Raw genomic sequence first — 17,522 nt, 5'->3', positions numbered from 1 at the left:
GGAGGAGTGGTCAGACACAGAGGGGTGGACCAATCAGAGGTCCAAGAGGAGGAGGAGTGGTCAGACACAGAGGGGTGGACCAATCAGAGTTCCAAGAGGAGGAGGAGTGGTCAGACACAGAGGGGTGGACCAATCAGAGTTCCAAGAGGAGGAGGAGTGGTCAGACACAGAGGGGTGGACCAATCAGCTTCAGCGTCAGCTTCAGTTTCAGCTTCAGTTTCAGCCTCAGATTCAGCCTCAGTTTCAGCTTCAGTTTCAGCCTCAGTTTCAGCCTCAGATTCAGCCTCAGTTTCAGCTTCAGTTTCAGCCTCAGTTTCAGCCTCAGCTTCAGTTTCAGTTTCAGCCTCAGTTTCAGCTTCAGCCTCAGCTTCAGTTTCAGTTTCAGCTTCAGCCTCAGTTTCAGCTTCAGTTTCAGTTTCAGCTTCAGCTTCAGCCTCAGTTTCAGCTTCAGTTTCAGCCTCAGTTTCAGCTTCAGTTTCAGCTTCAGCCTCAGTTTCAGCTTCAGTTTCAGCCTCAGTTTCAGCTTCAGTTTCAGCCTCAGTTTCAGCTTCAGCCTCAGTTTCAGCTTCAGTTTCAGCTTCAGCCTCAGTTTCAGCTTCAGCCTCAGTTTCAGCTTCAGCCTCAGTCTGGTGGAAACTCCAGTGTTTGTTCTGACTCGTTCATCAGGTGCTGGAGGAAACAGGATGTGATGTCACAGAAGGTCCAGAACCCTGACCCTCACTGACCCTAACGGTGCTCTGACCTGTTTTTGAGGACCATCTTTTCTTATATTCCTTCAAATCCCCTTCACACCTGTTTACAACTAATTCATTCAGTCCTCAAACACAAATCAGTCAGCTGTGGAACGGACAGGACTGAAAACACACCAGCCAATCATTTGGAGCGCCCACACAAAATGACTGAACGTTGATATGTCTATCAAACTCAACTGACATTGGCCCCTCCCCCTTCTGTGTGTTCCCAGAGGCTGGAAACGCTTGAACAGGAAGTGAAGTCAGAACCTGGTTCTATTACTTCTATTACTTCTATCAGTTCTATTACTTCTATTAGTTCTATTACTTCTATTAGTTCTATTACTTCTAGTTAGGGTTACTTCTTCAGTTTAAATCCAGTTTAAATCCAGTTTAAATGCAGTTATTGATGAAAGGTCTGAATATTGATCCAAACACTGGTTCAGTTTATTCATGTGTTTTATTGTCAAACTGTTCATTCATCCTAGAGTGGGTGTGAAATTTAACACAATTATTACAGCAAATGAAAAATCAAACCAACATTCCAATGTCAGTTCAATGATTCAACACAAACAGATTCAACACCAACATGAACTTCTGGGCTCCATGGGGGGGGGGGGGGCTGTCACAGCTGCAGTTCCCCTGGTCTCCATGGGGGGGGGGGCTGTCACAGCTGCAGTTCCCCTGGTCTCCATGGGGGGGGGCTGTCACAGCTGCAGTTCCCCTGGTCTCCATGGGGGGCGCTGTCACAGCTGCAGTTCCCCTGGTCTCCATGGGGGGGGGCTGTCACAGCTGCAGGTCCCCTGGTCTCCATGGGGGGGGGGGGGGGGGGGGGCTGTCACAGCTGCAGTTCCCCTGGTCTCCATGGGGGGCGCTGTCACAGCTGCAGGTCCTTTATGATGTCAGGTACAAACTCCTGGGCGTCTCTCAGTTGGTCCTTCCATCTCTGGGGGATGGACACTCCGGCGTACGACGCTCCGGCTCCCAGCAGCGCTCCAAGCGCCGCCCCACGGTTACAGTTCTCACCTGGAAACCACAGAAGAAGAAGACACAAAAATAAAACACCAGAAAAATATCTGAAAAAAAACAACAGTAAATTAATATTGTAGAAATAAGATGATAACTGCTAATGTTAGCTAATATTATCTAGTGAGCTAACAGAGGCAGATGCTAACTTGCGAGGTAAGGGGACCTACTGTTATGTAATGAGCTAATGGAACCAAATGATAGCTTATCAGCTAACAGAAGTGAACGTTACCTAGCAAGAAAATGGAAGTGAACATTAGCTTAAGAGGTAAACTAACATTGGCTGGTGAGGTAAAAGAGGCTAATTTCATCTAGCAAGCTAACAGAACCAAACATTAGCTTGTAAAACTGTTGCTTGTGAAGTAACAGAGGCTAGCGTTAGCCTAGTGTAGTGTAATGACACCACAAAGCTGAATATTTGTATGTTTGTATGTTTGCATGTGTGTTGTCGTGTGTGTTGGTACCTCCACAGTTGGTGTTGGTCAGGATTCCTCCTTCAGGGTCGTCATGGAACTCGTGTGCCAGGTAGAACATGCTGCACAGAGCTCCTGATTGGTCCAAACACAACAAACAGGTCACATTACACAACTGTCAATCAAACATGGATGTAAGGGGTGGGGTTTCCTTGACCTTTGGTATAGCACGCTAGTCCCAGGTAGCTAACGGCGCTCTGATGGACCCGCAGGCGCTCATCCGACGACACCGGAAACCTACGACACAAGCACACAGGATGCTAACTGAGAAGGCTAACTGTGGAGGCTAACTGAGGATGCTAACTGAGGAGGCTAACTAAGGATGCTAACTGTGGAGGCTAACTAAGGATGCTAACTGTGGAGGCTAACTGAGGATGCTAACTGAGGATGCTAACTGTGGAGGCTAACTGAGGATGCTAACTGTGGATGCTAACTGTGGAGGATAACTAAGGATGTTAACTGTGGAGGATAACTGAGGACGCTAACTGAGGAGGCTAATTACAAATGCTAACTGAGGATGCTAAATTTGGACATACTACATAGCATCTATAGTTGGTCACTGATGCTAACCCTTCAGACACTAGAGTTTGTTTTTTTAAATCTTCACTGTTGTTTGTTTCATGTTTAAAATAACTTGAATCCCAGTTAAAGTCGTACTTCATGTTCTGATCACAGCATTTTATACAAGTTTTAATTATTGATTAGTCAGTGTTGACATTTAATTGATCAGTGGTTTTATCAGTGGAATAGTTTGTTAGACCAGCAGGCCTTTCCCTGATTGGTTGCTGGTTGTAGTGGGCGGTACCTGGCGGCCTTGTGGGCATATCCCTGGCAGGTGTCCCAGACTCCCAGCGTCCTCAGAGCGTGCTCAGACTGCTGTCGAACACTGGCTCCGCCCACCACGGCGTGCAGCGCCCGGCTGTAGATGGACACATACTCTGGAACTTTAGGGTGGGGGTGGGTCAGTTTGACGAAGTCCACTGCAGCCGACACCTGAGGGGTCAGAGGTCCAAGAGGGGTCAGAGGTCACAGGGGTCAGAGGTCACAGGGAGGGCCTGCTTTACACAGTCACCTGGTCTCAAATTCAACCTGCAGGTTCCCAGAGGTCCAGAACCTGGAGGACCTGGACAGCATCGGTGGTGTCACTCAAATGTGTACTGAACCGGTCCACCACAGTGTCCTGTTGGAGACTGAGGATGCTAACTGTGGAGGCTAACTGAGGATGCTAACTGTGGGGGCTAACTGTGGATGCTAACTGAGGATGCTAACTGTGGAGGCTAACTGAGGATGCTAACTGAGGAGGCTAACTGTGGAGGCTAACTGTGGGGGCTAACTGTGGAGGCTAACTGAGGATGCTAACTGTGGAGGCTAACTGAGGATGCTAACTGAGGAGGCTAACTGAGGATGCTAACTTTGGAGGCTAACTGAGGATACTAACTGTGGAGGCTAACTGAGAATGCTAACTGTGGAGGCTAACTGTGGAGGATAAATGTGGATGCTAACTGAGGACGCTAACTCTGGATGCTAACTGAGGATGCTAACTGTGGAGGCTAACTGAGGAAGCTAACTGTGGAGGCATACTGTGGAGGATAAATGTGGATGCTAACTGAGAATGCTAACTCTGGATGCTAACTGAGGACGCTAACTCTGGATGCTAACTGAGGACGCTAACTGTGGAGGCTAATTGAGGATGCTAACTCTGGAGGCTAATTGAGGACCAGGATCCACTCACCGCTTGATCCTCATTGGCTGAGGCCGACAGGAGGATAAAGGGGAGGATCATGGGAATGCAGCCGATGGCGTCCAGCTGACCGTCAGGGAAGGTGGAGCTTAGCTTCAGTCTGCTGCGCTTCTCTGCGAATGTCAGGACCTGCAGATGGACGAACACCACGGGTCAGAGTGGTGGCAGTACCGGACGGTTGACCCGGTCTGACCCGGTCCGCCGTTCAGGGTTGGTCTGAGTCACCTGTGTCGGCGCCGTTGGCCTGACGTCCTGCCAGTCTGCGAAGAATGAGCGGTGGAAGGACTCTGCGTAGGTGTCCTTGTGCGATCCGGGCGTGGTCAGGAAGTGGACGTAGTTGGATAGAACGGCGCCGCGAGCGTCAGCTGTCGACACGTCTGCGAAGCCGCCGCGGACGAGTGTTCGGGCGACTCTGAGAGAACAGAGGACGTTCAGGGTGTTGTGTCCGGCCTGAAGACCTGGAACAGGTGGAGGTTAAAGGACAGAAGGGTGGAGGTAAAAGGACAGAAGGGTGGAGGTAAAAGGACAGAAGGGTGGAGGTTAAAGGACAGAAGGGTGGAGGTAAAAGGACAGAAGGGTGGACACCAGCAGCAGGTTGATACAAACACTGTGGTTACCATGGTGATAGAGGTTACCATGGTGATAGAGGTTACCGTGGTGATAGTGGACAGATCCTGAGGACGACTTCCACAGGTCGGCCTTATCATGAAGGATGACACTGCCCACCACGTCAGGACGCTTCCCACCGGACGACCACGAAGTCCGACCACTGCCAGCTGGAAACAAACAAACAAATGAACAAACAAACAACCATCCAACCGACCAAAAAACCAACACATGTCCAGTGTCCAGGACACTGGACATAACTGACCGGTGTTGGACAGGGTGAGGACACTGGACATAACTGACCGGTGTTGGACAGGGTGAGGACGCTGGACATAACTGACCGGTGTTGGACAGGGTGAGGACGCTGGACATAACTGACCGGTGTTGGACAGGGTAAGGACGCTGGACATAACTGACCGGTGTTGGACAGGGTGAGGACGCTGGACATAATTGACCGGTGTTGGACAGGGTAAGGACGCTGGACATAACTGACCGGTGTTGGACAGGGTGAGGACGCTGGACATAACTGACCGGTGTTGGACAGGGTGAGGACGCTGGACATAATTGACCGGTGTTGGACAGGGTAAGGACGCTGGACATAACTGACCGGTGTTGGACAGGGTGAGGACGCTGGACATAACTGACCGGTGTTGGACAGGGTGAGGACGCTGGACATAACTGACCGGTGTTGGACAGGGTGAGGATGCTGGACGGGTGTCGGTCTCGGGGCCGGTTCAGGCCACAGATCCATCCTCCGAAGTCGGTCCTGATGTCCTGGACGTTGTAGTACCAGTGGACCGGCATGGACATGGAGTCTGCCGCACACATGGACCACAAGGCTTCAGTCAGAGAGCGCCGAACCTGAGACATGTCCGCTGAGGACGACTGAAGAGAGAGAGACAAAACTGAGACATGTCCGCTGAGGACGACTGAAGAGAGAGAGACAAAACTGAGACATGTCCGCTGAGGACGACTGAAGAGAGAGAGACAAAACTGAGACATGTCCGCTGAGGACGACTGAAGAGAGAGAGACAAAACTGAGACATGTCCGCTGAGGACGACTGAAGAGAGAGAGACAAAACTGAGACATGTCCGCTGAAGAGAGAGACAGAAAACCAAAGGATCACATGATCAGAATGATCAGATGGAGCTGGTATTCCCATGGTTAGCTCAGATGCATTGAAACATACAGAGGGTTCAAATATAGACAGTGTGTCACAGAGAGCGTTAGCTTAGCTGTTACCGCATTTTCACACTGGGTATCTGAGTCCATAACCGAGTCCATATACCAGTCTGTACCAAGTCTGTATCTGAGTCCATAACCGAGTCCATATACCAGTCTGTACCAAGTCTGTATCTGAGTCCATAACCGAGTCCATATACCAGTCTGTACCAAGTCTGTATCTGAGTCCATAACCGAGTCCATATACCAGTCTGTACCAAGTCTGTATCCGAGTCCATAACCGAGTCCATATACCAGTCTGTACCAAGTCTGTATCCGAGTCCATAACCGAGTCCATATACCAGTCTGTACCAAGTCTGTATCCGAGTCCATAACCGAGTCCATATACCAGTCTGTACCAAGTCTGTATCCGAGTCCGTCGGACCCCAAAGTCCACTTCAGTGTATCAGTGTGAGTGCTAACGTTCCTGTGTGCGAGTACCACACCTGAGTCCAGATTAGAAGGTAGACCTGGGTCCGGACTGTGAGGACTCCAGTACAGAATGGTGCAGTGATGACCAGATTAAGTCATCACTAACTACTGATGACCAGATTAAGTCATCACTAACTATTGATGATCAGATTAACCGATCACTAACTATTGATGATCAGATTAACCAATCACTAACTATTGATGACCAGATTAAGTCATCACTAACTATTGATGACCAGATTAAGTCATCACTAACTATTGATGATCAGATTAACCGATCACTAACTATTGATGATCAGATTAACCGATCACTAACTACTGATGACCAGATTAAGTCATCACTAACTATTGATGACCAGATTAAGTCATCACTAACTATTGATGACCAGATTAAGTCATCACTAACTATTGATGACCAGATTAAGTCATCACTAACTACTGATGACCAGATTAAGTCATCACGAACTATTGATGACCAGATTAAGTCATCACTAACTATAGATGATCAGATTAAGTCATCACTAACTATTGATGACCAGATTAAGTCATCACTAACTATTGATGACCAGATTAAGTTATCACTAACTACTGATGACCAGATTAAGACATCACTAACTATTGATGACCAGATTAAGTCATCACTAACTATTGATGACCAGATTAAGTCATCACTAACTATTGATGACCAGATTAAGTTATCACTAACTACTGATGACCAGATTAAGTCATCACTAACTACTGATGACCAGATTAAGTCATCACTAACTATTGATGACCAGATTAAGTCATCACTAACTATTGATGATCAGATTAAGTCATCACTAACTATTGATGACCAGATTAAGTCATCACTAACTACTGATGATCAGATTAAATCATCACTAACTATTGATGACCAGATTAACCGATCACTAACTATTGATGACCAGATTAAGTCATCACTAACTACTGATAACCAGATTAAGTCATCACTAACTATTGATGACCAGATTAAGTCATCACTAACTATTGATGACCAGATTAAGTCATCACTAACTATTGATGATCAGATTAAGTCATCACTAACTATTGATGATCAGATTAACCGATCACTAACTATTGATGATCAGATTAACCGATCACTAACTATTGATGACCAGATTAAGTCATCACTAACTACTGATGATCAGATTAACCAATCACTAACTATTGATGATCAGATTAAGTCATCACTAACTACTGATGACCAGATTAAGTCATCACTAACTATTGATGACCAGATTAAGTCATCACTAACTACTGATGATCAGATTAAGTCATCACTAACTATTGATGACCAGATTAAGTCATCACTAACTATTGATGATCAGATTAAATCATCACTAACTATTGATGACCAGATTAACCGATCACTAACTATTGATGACCAGATTAAGTCATCACTAACTACTGATGACCAGATTAAGTCATCACTAACTATTGATGACCAGATTAAGTCATCACTAACTATTGATGATCAGATTAAATCATCACTAACTATTGATGACCAGATTAACCGATCACTAACTATTGATGACCAGATTAAGTCATCACTAACTATTGACCAGATTAAATCATCACTAACTATTGATGATCAGATTAACCGATCACTAACTATTGATGACCAGATTAAGTCATCACTAACTATTGATGACCAGATTAAGTCATCACTAACTACTGATGATCAGATTAACCGATCACTAACTATTGATGATCAGATTAACCGATCACTAACTATTGATGACCAGATTAAGTCATCACTAACTACTGATGATCAGATTAACCAATCACTAACTATTGATGATCAGATTAAGTCATCACTAACTACTGATGATCAGATTAAGTCATCACTAACTATTGATGATCAGATTAACCGATCACTAACTATTGATGATCAGATTATCTGATCACTAACTATTGATGATCAGATTAAGTCATCACTAACTACTGATGACCAGATTAAGTCATCACTAACTATTGATGATCAGATTAAGTCATCACTAACTACTGATGACCAGATTAAGTCATCACTAACTATTGATGACCAGATTAAGTCATCACTAACTACTGATGACCAGATTAAGTCATCACTAACTATTGATGACCAGATTAAGTCATCACTAACTATTGATGACAAGATTAAATCATCACTAACTATTGATGACCAGATTAACCGATCACTAACTATTGATGACCAGATTAAGTCATCACTAACTACTGATGACCAGATTAAGTCATCACTAACTATTGATGACCAGATTAAGTCATCACTAACTATTGATGATCAGATTAACTGATCACTAACTACTGATGATCAGATTAACTGATCACTAACTATTGATGATTAGATTAAGTCATCACTAACTACTGATGATCAGATTAACCGATCACTGACTATTGATGATCAGATTAACTGATCACTAACTAGTGATGATCAGATTAACCGATCACTAACTATTGATGACCACATTGTCATCACTAACTATTGATGATCAGATTAACTGATCACTGACTATTGATGATCAGATTAATTGTTTACTAACTACTGATGATCAGATTAACCGATCACTAACTATTGATGATCAGATTAAGTCATCACTAACTATTGATGATCAGATTAACCGATCACTAACTATTGATGACCAGATTAAGTCATCACTAACTATTGATGACCAGATTAAGTCATCACTAACTACTGATGATCAGATTAACCGATTACTAACTATTGATGATCAGATTAACCGATCACTAACTATTGATGACCAGATTAAGTCATAACTAACTACTGATGACCAGATTAACCAATCACTAACTATTGATGATCAGATTAAGTCATCACTAACTACTGATGGTCAGATTAAGTCATCACTAACTACTGATGATCAGATTAAGTCATTACTAACTATTTATGATCAGATTAACTGATCACTAACTACTGATGATCAGATTAACTGATCACTAACTATTGATGATTAGATTAAGTCATCACTAACTACTGATGATCAGATTAACCAATCACTGACTATTGATGATCAGATTAACTGATCACTAACTAGTGATGATCAGATTAACCGATCACTAACTATTGATGACCACATTAAGTCATCACTAACTATTGATGATCAGATTAACTGATCACTGACTATTGATGATCAGATTAACTGATCACTAACTACTGATGATCAGATTAACCGATCACTAACTATTGATGATCAGATTAACCGATCACTAACTATTGATGATCAGATTAAGTCATCACTAACTACTGATGATCAGAGTAACTGATCACTGACTATTGATGATCAGATTAACTGATCACTAACTAGTGATGATCAGATTAACTGATCACTGACTACTGATGATCAGATTAACTGATCACTGACTGTTCTTGGTTATTTTCCCTTTAAACTCAGATACATAAACCACATACCGGGTTTATTTTGAAAATGCCGTCCAACCGGAACCAGAGGATCCCGTTCAGAACCCAAACCTAGTCTAAACTCACATGTAAAACAGTCAAACAGACTTTAAACAGACGAAGGTTTTCTGTGCTCACCCGTTCCGCTGCTGATGAAAAATTACACAACTTCATCTTTACGGTTACAAAACCAGCGGAAGTGGCTAACGTTAGCATGCTAATGTACACAACTTCATCTTTACGGTTACAAAACCAGCGGAAGTGGCTAACGTTAGCATGCTAATGTACACGACTTCATCTTTACGGTTACAAAACCAGCGGAAGTGGCTAACGTTAGCATGCTAATGTACACGACTTCATCTTTACGGTTACAAAACCAGCGGAAGTGGCTAACGTTAGCATGCTAATATCATGCTAACACAGCCGAGTCGGTTTAATGTGATCGTTCGGTGTTCATACGTGTCTGTTATCACATAGATAGGTTCATTCGGTAGTTTTATAAGCCTGCCATCACTATAATGTTGTGGTTTAACACAAGTAAGGAGCGGAAAAACGCAGTTTATTGTTGACTGTATTGACGGATTTGAAGATGGGTGGTTTTGTTTTTTTTTGCCCTTTTCTTAGATTTTCAGGCAGTCTGCCGTCATTAAACCGTCCATTTTCCACACTTATGTCGCAAATGAGTCAATGTCTGGTGACTGATGTAAACATTTTTTGTTTTCTGTCACCGTAAAAGTGGAATTGTGTATTTGTAGGAATAGGAAACCTGCCTGTCCGACAGAACTCAGGGTGTATTTTTACTCATATCAAACTACGGTGGCCGTTGGGGATCAGTATACCTCCGCGAACTGGAGTATGAATGAGCGGCTAATGTGAAGTAAAAGCGGGTGAAAGCAGGATAAACACACTGAAGTGTCCAGTCAGATGGTCAGTTAGCCTCTGGGGAGCTCCGGTGGAGTGGGTCTGGTCTGGTTAGGGTTAGGGTCAGTCCCAGGACACATGAGGAAAAAAGGCGGTTTACGAGAGCAGCTGTTGTTGTTTGAAGGCGTTTGTGTTTGTGTGGTTCAGTGTGAGAGCTGAAGCAGAAGCAGATCTGCACAGACATGGAGATGGATGCACCAGAGAACCAGGAGGAAGTGGGTAAGAAACACAGAGTCAGAAGACCTGAGCTGGGGTTAAGGAGGTGGAATGGCTCCTGATGCTAATGCTAATGTGTAGCTCAGGTCAAAGGTCACAGCTGTGTTTGTTTGTTTGTTTACAGAGCGGGCCAAAGCCTTCTGGGGGTCAGAGGATGTGGACCAGGTCTTCAATGGGGTCTTCTCCTACCTGGACTACCTCAAACATGTCCTGAAGAAGAACATGGCGTCAGACAAAGGTCAGCCGATGTTAGGCTCCGCCCCCACTGCTGCTGTACACATGTTGTTGTTGTTGTTGTTGTTTATCTGTGTGTGTGTGTGTGCACTCACAGAGTACGTCCAAGGCCTGAAGCTGCTGGAGGCTCTGGATTGGTCGGTGGTGTCTCCTCCCATTTCCTCCTCGGTCGTTCAGGTGGTCATCGGCTCAGGTAAACCTTCTGTTACCATGACAATGAAAAAACGCACAGACACAGCACAGAACAGCAATCTGAACAGACTTAAGTCCATCTGAACAGACTTAAGTCCCTCTGAACAGACTTAAGTCCCTCTGAACAGACTTAAGTCCATCTGAACAGACTTAAGTCCCTCTGAACAGACTTAAGTCCCTCTGAACAGACTTAAGTCCATCTGAACAGACTTAAGTCCCTCTGAACAGACTTAAGTCCATCTGAACAGACTTAAGTCCATCTGAACAGACTTAAGTCCATCTGAACAGACTTAAGTCCCTCTGAACAGACTTAAGTCCATCTGAACAGACTTAAGTCCCTCTGAACAGACTTAAGTCCATCTGAACAGACTTAAGTCCATCTGAACAGACTTAAGTCCATCTGAACAGACTTAAGTCCCTCTGAACAGACTTAAGTCCATCTGAACAGACTTAAGTCCATCTGAACAGACTTAAGTCCATCTGAACAGACTTAAATTCCTCTTTGTCTCTTTTTGGTTCCAGACAGCCTGTCTCCGGTCCACCTGTCCCCCTGTAGCCCCTCCCCTTCACTGTCTTCGCCTTCACTCCATCCGTCCAATGGTTCAGTGGCGTCCCCTGCTGGCCTGGTCCCGGTCCCGGTCCTGGATGAGCCCCACGTCTGCTGCCCGGTTGGTACCGGACCTGTCTAAGGCCTCAGGCTGTGCTGGGGGTTGGTTGTCATGGTAACTGTCTGTTGTCCTTGTCCTTGCAGACGTGCCTGCCCAGTTTACCCAGCATGCCTCAGTGCACCCCTCTGTTCTGGGGTCAGAACCCTCTGAGGATCCCGCTGCTCTGCGGCTTCCGGCGGCTCCCAGAGGGGGCGGAGCCTGTCAAGAAAGAGGGCTGCAACGTCACCTACAGAGCGCCGTGTGGGTGGAGCCTCCGTAACCACAACGACGTGATGAAGTTCCTGTTGGCGACGGACAGCTACGACGTCCTGCAGGTATAGGGGTTTAACGACTGAGGCGGATTCTGGGGCGGACCCGCTCAGGTCCTGGACCACCTACACTAACCCCTTGACTCCGCCTCCTGTCCGCAGGTTGACTTCTTCACCTTTAACCCGTCCGTCCGGCTGGACACGCCCCCGGGGCCGGCGGGGCCTCGTCATCCGGAGCTGGACCTGAGCCGGGGGGCGGAGCCGACGCCAGTGGAGCTGGTCGGCGGCGAAGGGGGGACCCGCCCCGCCGACTTCCGCTACAGGAAAGAGCGCTGGCCGCACGGCTGCTTCCTGAGCCGTGGCGCCGCGCTGTTCAACGTCTGCTGCGACTGCACCGATGGCTGCAGCGACGCCCAGAGCTGCGCCTGCGTCAACATGACCACAGGAGGGCGCCACTACCAACACCACAGACTGAGCCAGCCGGTGCCCAGCGGGTAAGAGCACCCGGACCAGGACCCAGACCCACACCAGGGACCAGACCCAGACCAGGGACCAGACCCACACCAGGGACCAGACCAGGGACCAGACCCAGACCAGGGACCAGACCCACACCAGGGACCAGACCCGGACCAGGACCCAGACCAGGGACCAGACCCGGACCAGCGACCAGACCCAGACTAGGGACCCAATCCAAACCAGGGACCAGGTCCACTGAAGACCTGGAGTCAAAGAACACACACAAACCTCTGACACACTTACAGAGTGACCATGTGACTGGCCTGGTCATGTGACCCCCCCCTCCATGTTTCAGGTTGTATGAGTGCGGTCCGTGGTGCAGCTGTGACCGCGCTCGCTGTCAGAACCGTCTGGTCCAGCGTGGAATCAGACTCCGCCTCCAGGTCTTCCACACTGATGGCCGCGGCTGGGGGGTGCGTTGCCGTGATGATGTGGACTGTGGAACATTTGTGTGTATTTACGCAGGTGAGTGTGTGTGTTGGTCCTAACTCACTTCCTGTCCTCTAACTCACTTCCTGTCCTCTAACTCACTTCCTGTCCTCTAACTCACTTCCTGTCCTCTAACTCACTTCCTTTCTTCTAACTCACTTCCTGTCCTCTAACTCACTTCCTGTCCTCTAACTCACTTCCTTTCTTCTAACTCACTTCCTGTCCTCTAACTCACTTCCTGTCCTCTAACTCACTTCCTGTCCTCTAACTCACTTCCTGTCCTCTAACTCACTTCCTGTTCTCTAACTCACTTCCTGTCCTCAGGTGTGATCCTGCAGCGCATCCAGAGCCCCCTGGAGGCTCCGCCCCCTAAGCTGACGAGGGCGGACCTTCCTTCAGATGACGAGGTGGAAGTGGTCACTGAGTGGCTGGCTCCGCCCGTGTTGGAGGGGTGGAGCAACCCGCCTCCCCCCGCATCTGCGGGCACACCCACTTCTGAGGCCACACCCCCTCTGCACGTCCCGGTCATCCAGAGACCGCCGGACGCCAACGCAACCACCGCCAACACCTCAGAGCAGGACAAGGTCAGTGTGACATCAGAGTTAGAACAGATGGACTGGACACCTGAGAGAGAGGGAGAGAGAGGGAGAGAGAGAGGGAGAGTTGTGTGTTTTTGTTTGTGTGTGTTTGTTTCTGTGTTTGTTTTTGCTTGTTTATTTTTTGTTTGTGTGCTTGTTTGTTTTTTGTGTGTTTGTTAGTTTTTGTGTTTGTCTGTGTTTGTGTGTTTGTATGTTTGTGTCTTTATTAGTTTGTTTGTTTTTGTTTGTGTGTTTATTTGTGTATTTATTTATTAGTTTGTTTGTTTTTTATAATTGTTTTTATTTCTTTGTGTTTATTTATGTGTTTGTTTGTTTGTTTATTTGTTTGTGTTTGTTTATTTGTGTGTTTGTGTGTTGTTTTGAATTTGTGTGTTTGTTTGTTTATTCATTTGTTTGTTTATTAGTTTTTTGTTTTGTTTGTGGTCAGATTCAGACGGTGCTGGTGGGCCGTCCTGAACCCTCGTTGCCTTCAGTTAGTTCCACACACACACCAGCTGATGTGCCTTCACGCAGTGGCCATCTTGCCGTGACTCCGCCTCTGCGGCGCGGCGCAAACACGGGGAAGGCTGTCGCCGTGACGACCAACGGCACTGAGTCGGACCGGAGTCTGAAGAGGCCGATGAAGGCGGAGGACGTTTACTTCATAGACGCCACAAAAGAGGGAAACGTCAGCCGCTTCATCAACGTGAGTGGGGGGGCGTGGCCTGTCCTGTCCACGCCAGCAACTGACCTTTGACCTCTCCCTCTGCAGTCAGTGACCTTTGACCTGTCCCTCTGCTCAGTCAGTGACCTTTGACCTCTCCCTCTGCTCTGTCAGTGACCTTTGACCTCTCCCTCTGGTCAGTCAGTGACCTTTGACCTGTCCCTCTGCTCAGTGACCTTTGACCTGTCCCACTGCTCTGTCAGTGACCTTTGACCTCTCCCTCTGGTCAGTCAGTGACCTTTGACCTGTCCCTCTGCTCAGTGACCTTTGACCTCTCCCTCTGCTCTGTCAGTGACCTTTGACCTCTCCCTCTGGTCAGTCAGTGACCTTTGACCTGTCCCTCTGCTCAGTGACCTTTGACCTGTCCCACTGCTCTGTCAGTGACCTTTGACCTCTCCCTCTGGTCAGTCAGTGACCTTTGACCTGTCCCTCTGGTCAGTCAGTGACCTTTGACCTGTCCCTCTGCTCAGTGACCTTTGACCTGTCCCACTGCACTGTCAGTGACCTTTGACCTGTCCCTCTGCTCATTGACCTTTGACCTCTCCCTCTGGTCAGTCAGTGACCTTTGACCTGTCCCTCTGCTCAGTCAGTGACCTTTGACCTCTCCCTCTGCTCTGTCAGTGACCTTTGACCTCTCCCTCTGGTCAGTCAGTGACCTTTGACCTGTCCCTCTGCTCAGTGACCTTTGACCTGTCCCACTGCTCTGTCAGTGACCTTTGACCTCTCCCTCTGGTCAGTCAGTGACATTTGACCTGTCCCTCTGCTCAGTGACCTTTGACCTCTGCAGTCAGTGACCTTTGACCTCTCCCTCCTCTCCTACAGCACAGCTGTGAGCCTAACCTGTTCATCCAGAACGTCTTCACGGACTCCCATGACCCCGCCTTCCCCGTCATCGCCTTCTTCACACGCAGGTCAGTACCACGCCCACCCGGACAGCGCCACCGCGTTGTTTACAGCCTGGGGTTGTTTACTGTCTGTATGGTTGTTTACTTTGTTGTTGATGTTTACTCTGTCTTTGTTTATTCTGTTTGTTGTTGTTGACTGTCTTTGTTTTTGTGGTTTTCTCTTTGTTTGTTTACTGTATGTTTGTTTACTCTGTGTTTGTTTGTTTACTCTTTCTGTTTGTTTGTTTGTTTCCAGGGCGCTGAAGGCCGGTTCTGAACTCTTCTGGGATTACTCAGCTGACACTCTTAGCTTCGCCTCCTCGCTGCAGAAACAGGAAGTGCCCTGTCTGTGCCGTAGTGACGGTTGCCGGGGGACGTTCACGGTCGAGGACAACCTGTGTGAGGTCTGCGAGTTCAAAGGTCAAGGGTCGATGGAGGCGGAGTGACAGACAGGACGGAGGCAGAACGGAGGCGGAGTGAGGGACGGAAACGTACCCCCCCCCCAAATATATGTAGAGGTGACTGTTATGATGTCATCAGCACACGAACAGGTGTGATGTCATCAGCTGGATCCATGACAACATCAGATACAATACGTGTAAGGGGTGGGGTTTTCGTGAAGGGGCGGGCTTTGTTGTGACTGGCACCAATTGTTTTGACTTTTTAACGGTTCATTAAAAACTGATTAAAACTCACGGCTCTGAGGCTTTTATTCTGAAAGGCCCCCTGACTTCCTGTTCTAGTGCTCTTATTCTGAAACTCCTCCTGACTTCCGGTTCTAGTGCTTTTATTCTGAAATTCCTGACTTCCTGTTGTGGTGTTTTTATTCTGAAACGGCCCTGGACTTCCGGTTCTAGTGCTTTTATTCTGAAATTTCTCCTGACTTATTGTTCTAGTGCTTTTATTCTGAAGCTCCTCCTGACTTCCTCTTCTAGTGCTTTTATTCTGAACCTTCTCCTGACTTCCGGTTCTGGTGCTCTTATTCTTAAACTCCTGACTTCTGGTTCTAGTGCTTTTATTCTGAAACTCATTCCAACTTCCATTTCTAGTGCTCTTATTCTGAAACTCCTGACTCCCTTTTCTAGTGCTTTTATTCTGAAACTCATTCCAACTTCCAGTTCTAGTCCTTTTATTCTGAAACTCCTGACTTCCTGCTCTTGTGCTTTTATTCTGAAACTAATCCTTACTTCCTGTTATTTTGCTCTTATTCTGAAACTTCCGGTGTCGTTGTTTACATCCGGTTTCTCCCGGTGCGTCCTTCCCCGGTAGCTCCTCCTCAGGTCGTCCCTCCACCGGTAGCCCCTCTGCCGGTGCTCCTCCGCCGGTAGCCCCTCCCGGTGCCCCTGCTCCGGTAGCTCCTCCCCCGGTAGGCTCTTCTATATCCACCCTCCTCCGGTTCTTCTTCACCGACTCTCCTCACACTCTGAAGCCGACCATGAGTGCTCGTGTGCCCGCTCCGTGTGTGCTGCTCCTCGCCCTGCTCTGGTCCTCCTGCCTCGGGGTCCGGATCCCGGTCCCGGTGCCGGTCCGGATCCCTCCTCATGAGCAGGTGGCCCGGGTGGCCCGGTTCGTGGCCCACCAGTGTGACTGGGCCTCCATGGCCACCATCTCCACCCACAGCCCGGTGAAGGGTCAGCCCTTCTCCAACCTGTTCTCTGTCAGTGACGGACCCCCGGGCAACGGCACCGGCACCGGGGTGCCCTACATGTACCTGACCCGCATGGAGATCTCCGTCCAGGACCTGGAGGTGGGTCTGCTCTGCTCTGGGGTTCGGTTCGGTTGTCACTGCTTTGGTGATGACGTCATGTGGCTTTTAGGTTCTAGAGGCTCAGGGACAGAACCGAGTACTGGGTTAGACCCATGTGGACCCGGGTCCAGCTGAACTGGGTATGGGTGAACCTGTAGTCTGTTTAAGCCCAGACCTGGACCCCTTTAAAGGTCAGCTGGTAAAGGTCAGAGGTCAGCTGGAATCAGCTGGAGTGTTTTGTTTTTTAATAAGGTGTTTGTTTTTCAGTTCTGGAACAGTCACGTGACAGCCCAGTCATGTGACAGCCCAGTCATGTGACTGCAGACCTGCTGAGTCATGTGACCTAATCTGATGTAAACAGACATGTGTGTTCTGACTCAGCAGGAAACGGGTCATGAAGAACACGCCCACCTGCATCAGTTAGAACACGCCCACCTGCAGAGTTCATCAGTTAGAACACGCCCACCTGCAGAGTTTATCAGTTAGAACACGTTCTAG

At 47.6% G+C, this 17,522-nt stretch overlaps 3 protein-coding genes across 5 annotated transcripts; 2 read left to right on the top strand and 1 right to left on the bottom strand.

Annotated features, from left to right (window-relative positions):
• Window positions 1-1,168: 1,168 nt before the first annotated feature.
• On the bottom strand, window positions 1,169-9,925 carry LOC115416045 (uncharacterized). 3 transcript variants are annotated; one of them, XM_030129750.1, is made up of 9 exons: window positions 9,806-9,925; window positions 5,261-5,462; window positions 4,625-4,747; window positions 4,197-4,429; window positions 3,963-4,100; window positions 3,036-3,223; window positions 2,388-2,467; window positions 2,222-2,305; window positions 1,169-1,757 (listed from the first exon to the last, which is right to left on the bottom strand). In XM_030129750.1, the coding sequence occupies exons 1-9, from the start codon at window positions 9,881-9,883 to the stop codon at window positions 1,609-1,611; spliced, it is 1,275 nt and encodes a 424-aa protein (XP_029985610.1). In that variant the 5' UTR covers window positions 9,884-9,925; the 3' UTR covers window positions 1,169-1,608. The 3 variants fall into 3 exon arrangements, with proteins under 3 accessions (XP_029985610.1, XP_029985611.1, XP_029985609.1); XM_030129751.1 differs by having other exon boundaries at window positions 9,680-9,811; XM_030129749.1 differs by lacking the exons at window positions 5,261-5,462; window positions 9,806-9,925 and adding an exon at window positions 4,843-5,250.
• Window positions 9,926-10,277: 352 nt separating this feature from the next.
• Window positions 10,278-16,048, top strand: setdb2 (SET domain bifurcated histone lysine methyltransferase 2). The gene is made up of 11 exons (XM_030129748.1): window positions 10,278-10,807; window positions 10,929-11,042; window positions 11,136-11,231; window positions 11,753-11,898; window positions 11,982-12,212; window positions 12,309-12,640; window positions 12,958-13,127; window positions 13,416-13,675; window positions 14,118-14,375; window positions 15,216-15,304; window positions 15,534-16,048. Exons 1-11 carry the CDS (start codon window positions 10,771-10,773, stop codon window positions 15,721-15,723), a joined length of 1,923 nt encoding a protein of 640 aa, XP_029985608.1. The 5' UTR covers window positions 10,278-10,770; the 3' UTR covers window positions 15,724-16,048.
• A 452-nt stretch (window positions 16,049-16,500) lies between these two features.
• LOC115416046 (protein CREG1-like) lies at window positions 16,501-17,174 on the top strand. The gene has a single exon (XM_030129752.1). The coding sequence runs from the start codon at window positions 16,713-16,715 to the stop codon at window positions 17,157-17,159; it is 447 nt and encodes a 148-aa protein (XP_029985612.1). The 5' UTR covers window positions 16,501-16,712; the 3' UTR covers window positions 17,160-17,174.
• The last annotated feature ends 348 nt before the right edge of the window (window positions 17,175-17,522 follow it).

Source organism: Sphaeramia orbicularis, unplaced genomic scaffold (genome assembly GCF_902148855.1).
Source record: "Sphaeramia orbicularis unplaced genomic scaffold, fSphaOr1.1, whole genome shotgun sequence".
NCBI lineage: Eukaryota > Metazoa > Chordata > Actinopteri > Kurtiformes > Apogonidae > Sphaeramia > Sphaeramia orbicularis.
The sequence above is the reverse complement of the archived record's forward strand: the minus strand, read 5'-3'. Positions and strand labels throughout refer to the sequence as shown.

Coding starts and splice junctions, on each gene's coding strand:
- setdb2 (XM_030129748.1), top strand. CDS start 10,771: ATGGAGATGGATGCACCAGAGAACCAGGAGGAAGTGG. Junction 10,808..10,928: donor AGAGAACCAGGAGGAAGTGG/GTAAGAAACACA, acceptor GTTTGTTTACAG/AGCGGGCCAAAGCCTTCTGG. Junction 13,128..13,415: donor ATTTGTGTGTATTTACGCAG/GTGAGTGTGTGT, acceptor TCCTGTCCTCAG/GTGTGATCCTGCAGCGCATC.
- LOC115416046 (XM_030129752.1), top strand. CDS start 16,713: ATGAGTGCTCGTGTGCCCGCTCCGTGTGTGCTGCTCCTCGCCCTGCTC.
- LOC115416045 (XM_030129749.1), bottom strand. CDS start 5,215: ATGTCCAGCGTCCTCACCCTGTCCAACACCGGTCAGTTATGTCCAGCG. Junction 4,101..4,196: donor GGCCAACGGCGCCGACACAG/GTGACTCAGACC, acceptor GTCCATCTGCAG/GTCCTGACATTCGCAGAGAA. Junction 2,468..3,035: donor TATGCCCACAAGGCCGCCAG/GTACCGCCCACT, acceptor CTTGTGTCGTAG/GTTTCCGGTGTCGTCGGATG.